The sequence below is a fragment of the Suncus etruscus genome, chromosome 3 (genome assembly GCF_024139225.1).
Source record: "Suncus etruscus isolate mSunEtr1 chromosome 3, mSunEtr1.pri.cur, whole genome shotgun sequence".
Classification (NCBI taxonomy): Eukaryota; Metazoa; Chordata; class Mammalia; order Eulipotyphla; family Soricidae; genus Suncus; species Suncus etruscus.
Genome location: NC_064850.1, coordinates 8,702,845 through 8,715,483, shown reverse-complemented (window position 1 = coordinate 8,715,483; position 12,639 = coordinate 8,702,845). Strand labels below are relative to the sequence as shown.

General features: G+C 41.3%; 1 protein-coding gene across 1 annotated transcript in view; it reads right to left on the bottom strand.

Annotated features, from left to right (window-relative positions):
* SYNE2 (spectrin repeat containing nuclear envelope protein 2) overlaps positions 1–12,639 on the bottom strand; it is a 273,877-nt gene that overhangs the window by 38,459 nt on the left and 222,779 nt on the right. The window contains exons 90-92 of the mRNA XM_049770287.1: positions 11,884–12,039; positions 8,621–8,779; positions 7,374–7,540 (exon numbers count right to left, since the gene is read on the bottom strand). Of these exons, the coding sequence (XP_049626244.1) occupies positions 7,374–7,540; positions 8,621–8,779; positions 11,884–12,039 (482 nt within the window). The remainder of the gene's footprint in view (positions 1–7,373; positions 7,541–8,620; positions 8,780–11,883; positions 12,040–12,639) is intronic.

Genomic DNA, 12,639 nt, shown 5'->3' with positions numbered 1-12,639 from the left:
ATGCCTGGAGCTGTCCCTCATGTCCTATGAAGGTTTGGGGGGGGGGGGGGAGTAGGGGCCACAACCAGAGGTGCTCAGGGGTTACTTTTGGCTCTGCACTCAGAAATTGCTCCTTGAAGGCTCAGGGTACCCTATGAGATGCTAGGGATCGAATCTGGGTCAGTCCCAGGTCGGTCACATGCAAGGCAAATGCCCTACCCACTGTACTATTTCTCTAGCTCTCTTTGGAGACTTTTAGAGAAACTGTACAACACTCAGGAAAAAGAGAGACTTGGGGCCAAATTCCTTCTCTTCCTCCCTCACCTAGAAACACAGAGAAGTGCTCCAGTGGCTAAGTGTCTACATACAGACAGAGTGGATAGAGATTGGGCCTTTTTCACCCAAGATCAGAAGCTTGCTTTGTCCACCATGAAACGGGTCACAAGACCTGTCATGTGAACTTCCAGGATACTGATACTTGGGTGTGACCCCTTGTTATCTCCCCTTGCAGGCTGCTCTGGCTGTGTTCATAAAATGGGCAGTACCTGGCTATATAATAGAGATGAACACCTGTGGTTCTACCAAGGTTTCAGAATCTCAGCATAGGCCTGGCAATCTATGTTCTCAGGGACCCTTTAGGAATTATGAAGATTAATGTGAGAAACAAGTTCCACTGGTTTTAGAAAAATACTGCTAATCCTTTAAAAACCTGAGCATTCTGCAGCCAACCTATCATTGGAGACCTTGGCAGTCCCTGCCTAGCATCTGCCATCTTCCTGGCAGAAAAACGCTCCAGTTCTGCCATCATGTTCTACTAGAAAATAATGGGTGCTGATATTTACCAGGTGGTCTAGTCTGGGCTGACATCTATCTCGGTGGCCCTCTCAGAAAGGAAGGAAAATTACCCTTTCTACAGGAACTATAGCAGCCCAACACAATCCCTAACACACTCTGAAAGAAAGGGTCCAGTGTCATGACAACCTTATCAAACTCCCAAGCCACCTAATTTGCTTTAGGACGATAAATTCTAGATATCTCAATATCTTGTAGTATCAGCCCAGTGGTATCACAAGAAAGCTGACTGGAAAGTTACATAGTACTCTACTATGTACTATCTTAATTCACAATATATACTTTACTATGTAACATAGAACTCTACCCACCTCAGTGAGGTATAACTAGCACCAAAACACAGCCCAGTAAATCCTTAGACACTCAATATAGTAATGCCATGGAGAGATATAACCATCATTTCAAATTGACCTGTGCTGATCTAAGTTTTGATCATTCCAGTTGCCTTTGTGTTGTACTAAGCAATATGAAGTAGATTTGTGTATGGCTATGTGGACATAGTGAGTTGGTTACTAGGAATAAAAATGAAGGGATGATCTCACTAATGGTGGGATTGGTGTTTGAACACTTATTGCCTGAAATGACTGTATTATGAACAGCTTATTAAATCATGGTATTATGATAAAAATTAGGAAAAATATTATTAATGGTTGGTTGAGTTTCAGTCATACAATGTTTCAACATGCATCCCTTCACTAGTGTACACGTTTTACCACCAATGTCCTCAGTTTCCCTTCTATCCCTCCTCCCCAACCAGTGAATTTTTTTGGAGAATGAGTAGAAGGAAAAAACTGAGCAAAGGATAAGGTTAAAGATGTAGTTAGTTAACAGCGTTTGGTTTTAATAACAAAATAATAAATAAGGTTGGGGTAATGAAGTGATTATCTAATGTAATGCTGTGATATACATTTATATTGATGGATGACAATTAGTATCATCAAGGGTTTTAAAAGGAAAATTACTATGACCAATGCAAGACTTCTCTTAAATGTTATATTTTTTTCTCTAACACTACATATTAGGTCCATATTTACAATATTAAAAAAATAATAAAAGCGAGAGCACCCACATATTCGTTTGAGGCATGGTGTGATGGGATAGTCAGCTCCATATGCCTGCATATTTCCCTGAGGATATTATTTGCTTCTTCTGGGACACCGAGAAACAAGAAGGAAATGAAATAATACCTGAGGAGCCTGGCTTTCGAAAGAAATAGCACTGGTCACATCTCCAATCTGCCTCATAATGGGGCCTACTATCTGAAACCATCAAAAGTTCATGTTTTTAAGTAACCCTATTCTCTATATGTAATATAGTCTTCTGGAATTTATATTTTTCTGGAAATAAACCCAAAACTTTTTCCTTCTCAATGAATTAAAACTGATATATGGATGTCTTAGATGGCATACCATTCTAAACTTTGAAGCTAAGCGGGTCATTATTATAAAGAGATTTAACCAAGGACCAGAGACATTGCAGAGACATTGAACAGAGACAGTGCACACAGTCAATCTAGGATTAGTCCTTGGCACCCCACAGGGTCCCTCAAAAGCCCCCAAAGTGATCTCTGAGCACAAGGCCTATGTTCTGAGCACCTCAATTGGTAACCCCTCCCAATATAGGTAACTAAATCTTGAAGTCACGAGGCTGAACTCCTGTGTAAAATCTCTCACCAAATCCCACATAGCAAGTTCAACGAGTTTAGCAGAAAGACTGTCCAGTTCCATAGGAGTAAGGCAGCAGAAAGCTATGAGCATGACGGAAAGGTTACATAAGGTCCAGACTACAGTGGGCAAATGAGGCACCCTGGGCCCCTCAGCACACAGGTTCTGGTTGGCATCATTCAGACTGGAATTCCATAGGCTGTATTCTTATCCCCTCTTCCCCAGTGATAATGTCATCCGTGTTAGAGGTCAAGCAGGTGTTGACTGTATAGGAGGCTAACTGGACTACAGGTCCCAGCATGTTGTTTTAGCTCACACATGATCCTCCAGAAGGATGTGCTGACTCAACAGTATGTGAGACTCCAGCCTTGGTGTAAAGAGGTGCCGCACCCTAGTCCCTCAGTGCACAAAAGATTTCCTGGCTGGAGGGGCCAAAGAGCTAATGTGCAGGAACTAACGTGCTTGATTGCATGTGGCAATGCAACTTGGTTTAAACCCCCAGCACCATATATGATTCCTAAAAACCACCTGAAATAATCCCTAAGCAGAGAAAGATTGAGCAGTACTCACTGTGGCAAAAGAAATACAATGAAGAACACCCCCCCCCCCCCAAATCCTGCTATTTTATGCTGGTTATATTACTGTGGTAGTCACTGTAATGCTTCAATTTGCTCACCCATAAAATGAGATAATGGCATGTACCTTTCCAAAGAATCAGGTTTAAATGTAAAAAGAACATTGTAAAGGCTACATATAGGTAACAGGCAATAGTTTTGCTCTTTGTTTTGCCTGGTGCTCCTATCAAAAAGGTCACTGGAATTTCACTTGTTTTATCTTTTCCTTCCAAGAAATTGGGTGAAGACAGAAGAGAAAGGAAAACACAAAGCCCCATTAAACTATGAAAAGAAATAACCAACTTGAAGATTAAGGATGGGTTGAGATGGGGTTAGAGAAATAATTCATTGAGTAGAAACATAAGCAAAGCCATTGCTCCAGCAGGCTCAATTGTCATCATTATAACAGTTAGTTCCTGGTCTCAATCGTCAGCATTACAAGGTCCCTATGTACTACATTGTATGCCACGAATAACCCTAAACATTGCCAGTGTGGCTCTATAACCAAAAAGGAAAAAGAACGGGCTGCCACTCTCATCTTCAATAGCTATAATCTAGTTCTTGCTCATGAGTGGGTTATGAACAGAAATAATATTATTATTTTTTTTTTTTTTGGTTTTTGGGCCACACCCGTTTGACGCTCAGGGGTTACTCCTGGCTATGTGCTCAGAAATCGCCCCTGGCTTGGGGGGACCATATGGGACGCCGGGGGATCGAACCGCGGTCTTTCCTTGGCTAGCGCTTGCAAGGCAGACACCTTACCTCCAGCGCCACCTACCCGGCCCCGAAATAATATTATTTTAATAGCTTTGTTCTCAGATTTAGGACACACATGAATAAAGACACACCAAGCACAATTTCCTCAACAGAAATGAACAGAACCACATAACTTGAACCATCTTGATCTGCCTCACAAATTGAGGGGGAAATAATGGAGGGCACCGAGACCAAACAGTTGTATGAACATTGAGTAGAAATAAAAAATGAGCAGACTTAAACACCAAATCCAAAGCCAACTACAACAGAATCAATACCCAATCTACAACAAGCTAGACACAGAGGGGACCACTTATACTAGCAGTGCGGGGGGCAAAGGAGGGGTGATTTAACAGGGGTGGAGGGAGGACAACATTGGTGGTGGGAATGCCACTGATTCAATGACACTATGTACCTAAAATACTAATGTGAATGATTTGTAATCCACTTTGGCCAAAATAAAAATTATTAATAGAAAAAAAAGAAATGATCTTATTCTTATGTACTGTCACATCATCTGAACCTGGCATCAAAGAGCCAGGCACAGTCCTCACAACCTCCTATCATCAGCCATAACTAAGGAACCCCTTTTCTACTCAACCCCCCACACTTAGCCTCAGAGTCTTCTGAGTAAAAAATAGTAACAGCTCCTCAATGAAAGTTGGTCATTCTATGTGCTGGTCATGTGGGAGATAGGACATCGATGGCCTCTGGTGTAAGCAGAGCTGTTAGCTACATTTTGCAGATTGGGAAACTGAGACTTAGAAAGGTTAAATCAGGTCCCTTCAGTGAATAAGTAGCCAAGTCAGTGATGCCTCAGAGCTGTACTCTTAAAACTCATTTGGGTTATAGTCATGGATTTCCTTCTCCCTTTTCCTCCTCTGTTTATCTGGTGAAGTGGGGCACATGGTTTGGGCCATAGGTACCAGTTTGTGGGAACTATTCCTTGTTCTGTGCTCAGAGGTCACCCCAATGGTAGTTGGGGCCATACTGTGCTGGGAATTGAACCTGAATCAGATACTTGCTAGAAGTAGCTCTTCAGCCCCTGCAGAGATTTGTTTTCTTACCCAAATGTACTAGAGAAGTTGCATGCAGTCCAGTCTGAGATGCCAGTAAAAGCACCCAATTAGGGCTGGAGAGATAACATGGAGGTAAGGCATTTGCCTTGCATGCAGAAGGTCATTGGTTGGAATCGCAGCATCCCATATGGTCCCCTGAGCCTGCCAGGAGGGATTTCTGAGTGTGGAGCCAGGAGTAATCCCTGAGCACTGCCGGGTGTGACCCAAAAACCAAATAAATAAATAAAAGCACCCAATTATCTTTCTTCACATCACTGTTACAAGTACATGAACGACTTTATAGTAGGTTAAGTCTTTGATATTTATGGGCTTCGAAGACTTGTTCATACTCCTCATAGTCTATTCTTTTAGCTTTCCCCCTCTCTCATTTTAATGTTTGGGCCACACTGGGTGTGTGATGGTCAGGGCTGACTCTTGACTGTGCTTGGTAGACTATACATGGTGCCAGGAATTGAATTTGGGTTGGCTACATGTAAGGAAGGTGCCTTACTTCCTGTACCAACTCTCTGGCCCTAGCTTTATCTTTCATGCTTGAGCAAATATAGCATCTTGTCATTTCCCAAATGGCTTTTGTGCTGTTGATCCCTCTATTTTGTTTTGCTAACAACACATCTTGCCGGCCCTGCTACCAGTAACAGAGAACCACAGCTCCTCATACAGGACCATCTGAGAATACCACTGTATTGTTAGGCTCTTATAAATTCTCTCCCCTCAGGAAGATGACAAGAAAGCTCTCAAGCCATTTGGCTTTACAGCTGCTCAGATGTCAGCTCCCTTTCACATAAATGACCGGTCGCATTTCCTGTCTATTTCTCATAGCACTTATCCTAGCACCTTTGCTGATTGAATTACTTCTCTCACAGTTCACAGTAAACATGAGATCAAGGAAATGCCAAATTGTTAAGAGGTCTGAATTCCAATCCTCCTCCCCAATTCCTCACTCTCTTTTCACTCCATATTCTATATGGTCTGCTACATCCCAGTACATCATCATGTGACAGCTATGTGTTCAAACTTTGCACATCAGGGCAACCAAAAAAAAAAAAAAAACACTTTAGTTAGGGATCTGTGATCAGAGATGGAAGTTGAAGAAAGAAGACAATTTAACAGCTCTAGGAAATTTATTAATCATTATTTTGTGAGAAGAGAGAAAACCATCAGTCTGCTATCTCAGAATGAAGAATTATAGCTTTGATTTGTGGTTCAGATAACATTGGGGACCTTGTATACTATTATGTACACACAAGCACATGTGACACACACACTTACGATCCCTGCCTTGTGTATATCTAACTCCCATTTTGGGGGCCCAGAGAACTTCAGCTAGCATCTAGAAATCTGGGTCTTCCTCGACCCACTTTTGCCACATACAGCAGGGAACAGGTTAGAAACTGGGGGCCATGCAAATCTGAGAACAATTAAAATCTCCAAAAAAAAACTACTGCTCACAGGATCTCTTCAAATGAAATGTCCAATTCAAATTTAGTTCATTTTTAATTTTATACTAAAGAAAAAAATTAAAGTGGGGTGTGCTGACATATATATTTTCCCAATATTGAAATAAAAATTTGTGTTGTTTGTTTTGGGGAGTGGGGTTTGGGGTCATATCTACTACATCTAGCACAATTTAAGGACTGGAGCCCCAGCACTTAGTACTCTGTGATCAAGAATCATTCCTGGTTGTGCTTGGGAAACCACAGGTGGTACCAGAAATAAAACCCAGGTTGGCTTTAACCCTGTACTCTCTGGTTCTCATAATTTTTTGTTTGAACCTGTTGGGAGCTGAGTGCTGAATAAGGAGAGATGCTATTTTGTAAAGGCCACATGGCAGGTTTCTTCTCAGGTTCTGAGCAGGGAGAGATGCCATTTTGTAAGAACCACATAGTGTAAGCTACATGCTAGGTCTCCACAAGTCAATTTCCATAGACCCCCCACCCCAAGCTACCTCAGACCATTGGAGGGTCCGACTATAGTAAAAGCAAAACTTATGAACAAATTCTTATGCACACTGCATATATCTTATTTTGCAATGAAGAAACAAAACAGATACAAATACAATATGTGGTCCGAGGGCCATAGTTTGAGGACCACTGCCCTAGACAATAGCCAATCATTTTAAAGATCTTCAGAAAGCTAGAACCTCCCTATATCCCATCCTTATATAATCTTTCTCATGATCTTGGGTGGGCTCATCTCCTTCAGGAAATGGCCCTGGCTGACCAGTGTGAGACCTTGTTGGCAGATGGATTAAAGTATTAAACTTTATTCCAGTTGTCTCGTCCTTCTGCTCCAGATCCGAGCAAACCTATCTTTGCCTCTTTAAGTTGATATAACTAAGTTTATAAAACTGCTGTCTTGCCTTAAAGGTCAAGTGTGAGAGTGGACTACTCCACCCAAGGATCAGGGGTCATCAATAGGCTAGTTCTTACCTTGATTCAATAACATCAAAAAGATGCTGCCAGCGATCATTAACTTTATTGAGCTTGTCGTCAATCTCAGCGGCTCTTGCTTTGTTGCTGGCCTTCATCAACTGATCCCCCATTTGCTTTAACTGTAGCTTGTTTTCATTAAACAAGTTGATTTCTTCCATGCAGTCCTAGCAAAGGCACCAAAACACAGAGCTTGAATCACTACTGGAAACTCATTTTCTTTTCATTAACCATAAACACAGTCACTTCTTGAAAGTCTTTCCAAGGACTAGGGAGACAGCTCAATGAACTGGAGCTTGATTGGAATGCAAGACTATGTTCAAGCTCTAAAATCTCATAATTTGAGCAGAGTAAGCTCTGAGAACTGTTGGATGTGACCCAGAAAACAAGCAAACATTAACTCCCCGAACTGTCAAGTTCGTGAAGGAAACTCTTTGGTGAGATGTTGCAAAGTGGAAGAATGACAATTCGATACTAGTGTAAAATGGAAGACAGTTTCCTCCCTCCCTCCCTTCCTATTTGGGGGGGGGGGGCACACCTTAGTAGTGTTCACTCAGGGCTTACTCCTGGCTCTGTGCTCAGGTTTCACTCCTAGCAGAAACACTGAATATCAGATAATAGCTCCAGTAGTTATTTTCTTGTGTGTGTGTGTGTGTGTGTGTGTGTGTGTGTGTGTGTGTGTGTGTGTTCTTTTTCTTTTTCATTCAATAGTTATTATCTTAACTCAGTAGCTTGGTTTCTCTTCAGATTCTAAGCTAACATCATTAGGAGCTGAAGACAACTGAGTCTTATGAAGAGTTATTCCTGAGGTATGAGAGCTGGCATTCTGGGCAGCTTTAGTAAAGATACCCTCTCTATCACCTTGCTTTCTGGAGACAAGTGACATTTCAGTTATAAACCTAAATGTTGTTGATCTCTTCCTTTTTGCAAGAGAAGATCTTGAGTTCTAACCACTAGACAAACCAAATTCACTTGGGTGCGGACTTATATTTAAAAGGAGGGCACAGCACCTACTCTGGCTAGAGTTTCTCAAGAGATAAAGCAATTTGCCTCAGTAGGGCATCAAACCTACCTAGAATGATCTCTGGAATTCTTCATGGAAAGGAACAATGATAGTGAGAAATTTCCTTTAAACTTCTAAAATACTGAAATCATATCTCAAGGTAATATACTGTTTTGAGTGTGGGAGAGTGTGTGAAGAGCTTAGAATTCTGTGATAGTCATATATCCACCTAGGATATCCCTACCTTTTGTAACTTTTCAATCATTTCTTCAATGCTAATATCTGCTGTTTGTAGAACTTTGTTTTCCATCTGCACTAGCCATGAACACAGCTCTTTATTTTTGTCATTAAACACAATCCACGAATTGAGTTTATCTTCAACTTCTTGTTTGCGAACAGCCACCTGAAAAGGAGAATATAATTGGCGGCTGAGTACAGGTGAAAAGAAAAGAAATTTGGCTCCCTTTCCTTTCTTCTGATTCCATCAAAAGGATTAGAATTTCATTAACTTTAATCAGAAGCCCTGAGGACTTAAATCTCTTTTCTCTTGTTAAGCACTTGGAGTTTAACATCAACACAAGTGAGACCCTAATAAATATTATAAAAATGTTACAAAATGTGGGGGCTGGTTAGCTAGTACTGCAGGTAAAGCACTTGCTTTGCACATGGCTGACTCAGATTAGATCCCTGGTACCCCGGATGGTTCCCCAAGCCTGCCAAGTGTAGTAAATAAAATGTTTCAGGGGGCTGGAGAGATAGTACAGCAGGCAGGGCACTCGCCTTGCAGGCAGCTGACCTTGGTTCAAACCCTTTCCACAGGCAGATCACCAAGAATAATTTTTTAGCAAAAAATTTTTTTTTTGGTTTTTGGGTCACACCCAGCAGCGCTCAGGGGTTACTCCTGGCTCTAAGCTCAGAAATCGCTCCTGGCAGGCTCGGGGGACCATATGGGATGCCAGAATTCGAACCACCGTTCTTCTGCATGCAAGGCAAATGCCTTGTCTCCATGCTATCTCTTCGGCCCCTACCAGAAATAATTTTTGAGCAGCAGAGTGAGGAGTATTCCCTGAGAATCAGCAGCTGTGCCTCCCCCATACAACCAATTACAAAATAAAAATGTAGCTGACAATTGTTTCCTGACTTCATCGTATCCATGATGACCAAAATGAAGCATTTGATATAAATTACATCCCTACCCATCCCTATCATTATCAGCTCATACTTTAGTTTTGGGCCACACCCGGCGGTGCTCAGGGGCTACTCCGGGCTGTCTGCTCAGAAATAGCTCCTAGCAGGCACGGGGGACCATATGAGACACTGGGATTCGAACCAACCACCTTAGGTCCTGGATCGGCTGCTTGCAAGGCAAACGCCGCTGTGCTATCTCTCCGGGCCCTCAGCTCATACTTTAAATCAGAAACCTGAGAGAATGTCTTCCAATCCTTGTTCTTCTAATATACTTTTATGACTCCTCACTGCAAGCTAATTTACAACTTGATGAGAATCCTTTACTATTAAAAAGAAAAAGACTCTAACTTTATTTCTACTTAAGGTCAATTTCCTATGTATTTAATTTGAAAATTATAGTCTACATCAAATACAAATCTAACACCTTATTATGGAGATAAGTCAGATATCAAGGGCACTAACCCTTTAGTGAAATTTTTCTAAAAATCAAAGCAAAACTCAAAATGATGTAGAGTTTATTCATGGAATTCATTTTGCCATTAAGCACTAAAGTTATGGGTATAATTTTCAGAATCAAATAGACATCATCTTCAGTAAACAGACTCAGCCCTCAAAAACTCTACAGTATATAAACCATAAGGCTTTATCTCCCAGAGCTGAGATAGCCAAGGGACTTCTCTTTACATAGTTAAATTTTATTTATTTTTTTCCTTTTTTGTTTCTGAGGCCACATCCAGTGATGCTTAGAAGTTACTCCTGGCTATGCATTCAGGAATAATTCCTAGTAGGCTTGGAGGAACTATATGGGATGCCAGAGATCAAACCCAGGTTGCTACATGCAAGGCAAGTGCCCAATTTGCACTATCTCTCCAGCCCCTAAATAAGTACACATTGAAAGAAATCAATTATGTTTTTACATGTTCTTCTAAACATATAAAATATTCTTTCTCTCATTGACTGGTTTTAAAATCCTCAGATCTTCAGAATTTTAAAGGTGCAAAAGAATGCCTCTGGATGTTTTAACACCTGTGTTACAGATGGGGAAACTATGGTTGACTCTCAAAACTTTTCCCCCTGCTCCGTACAAACAAACCACTCCCTACCCCTGACTCAAACTTGCAAACAAAAAAAACCCCTCTGGCTCTTTCAGTTGGCAATGAATGCCTAATTCTCATACAATCACCCAGTCAAATATGTTAAAATTACCCCTCCCCCCAAAACCCCCCCAAAAAACTAGCCCAGAAAAAGTAGTTTTGAATTTCCATTCCTCAGGGAATTGATCTTGGCTTTTTAAAATTGTGCCCTTTGGCACAGCTTTTACTCTGATTGGTTTCATAATGGCAAAAAAAAAAAAAAATTAGGAACATCTGGGCTCTAGTCTCTGCTTCTACCTAAACTTTTAGAATATCTTTTACAAGCCAAACTCTTTCTTTTAGGTGAAACAAGAGCAGTTAAAACTCTGTACCACTGAATGTTCTATTAAATAATTAGTAAGATATTTTATTAAAATGCATTCTAATGTGCAAACCTCAGCTCCTCAAACATTTCTTTCATACACACACACACACACACACACACACACACACACACACACAAAAACAAAACAAAACAACAAAAAAAAAAGAACGAGAGGAAGGAATTTCTTTTCCATATAACTGTTGTCTGTTTTTGAAACAAAATTCCACTGAACTCTAAATTCCATTCGGATCCCCCAACAAATACTTTAATTGTCTTATTACAGTCCAGCTCCTAATATGCAGAAGAGAATAAGGCTCTTCCCAGGTATTTTTTTTTCCAGGTCACTCAAAAAGCCAGATGCTCAAAACAAATACAAGTTGCATATGAATGCAGAGTTCTCCTCCCTCCGATCTGGGCCTGCCTCCTGCAGTTTTTTTGGACCCAAGAGAGAAACTGCTTTCCCACTGGACCTAAGACCACTTAGCCGTTCCGGCTTCTAATATACACATCTAAGTTTTTTGTTATTTATACAAGCCAACTCAGCGTGCCCACAAGCTACTCCTAGTGGGCAAATCCCCCCACCCTCGCACTCAGGGTGACTTTTAGAAAAACTCATTAAAAGTGAGCAAAGTCCCAGCATTTAGGGCTGGAGAAACAAAGGGTCAGATGTTATTTTAAACTGTGCTGCTGCCTTCTCAAAGAAAAGCGACTGGCTGGGTTTTAACAAGAATAGGGCCTCCTTTGCTAAAAGGCAATTAAGCCCCTTTCTATTTCCTCAGGCTTTGGGAGGCATTTCAAAAACAAAATAAAACAAAACAAAAAACTCCAGAAACAGATGAGCCCCTAAGTTAGCAGACTTACCCTCAAGCAGAGATCTTCCCATTGTCTGTGCAAATGCTCTATTTGCTCCTTCAAAATCATCAAGTCTTCCCCAAGAATGTGCTGGGCTAAGTGGGTCTTTATAGCATGGAGTTCTTTCAAGTTCTGATTCCAGTTACTTAGAGAGTTCTCGAGCTCCTGCATTTAAACATGAGAAGGAAAGGAAAGGGAAGAAGAAGAAGAAAAAAAACAAAAACAAAAACTTCATCTCCAGCAGCGGTGGTTTTCTAACCTGGAGGCTTAGCCTGGGATAGGATTCTGGGGGAGGGGAGGCCAGTTTAGGGGGCGGGGCCTGCACCAGGGACACCCCCACGGCGGCAGAGTCGGTGCTGATTGGCCGATTTTTATCCACCTATTCTCCCTGGAAAACTCTTCTCTGCCTCTTATCATTTCCTTATGATTCTTATGTGATTACTCCTATGGTGAAGGCCTGCAGGTCTCTTTCTGCAGGGGAAAGTGTTTTTGGAATCTTGCAACCTTGTCCCCTACCCAGCCACCACCTGAATTCTGAGACTCTTTAACAAAGGTACAAAGTCACAAACTAGTTATTTAGAAAGTTACAAAACTTTTTTTGTCCCATTTAAAACAGCTAAGAAGTGCTGGGGCGCCTGGTGCAGAGTCAGTGCAAAGGAAATGGTTTGGGTTAATTTTTGAAAGGAATGAGTACTGAGGGAGAGAGGGGAAATCATTCCTCAATAATTGGTAGAGTTGTGGCAAGAAACTCCTTTTTCTCTTGGC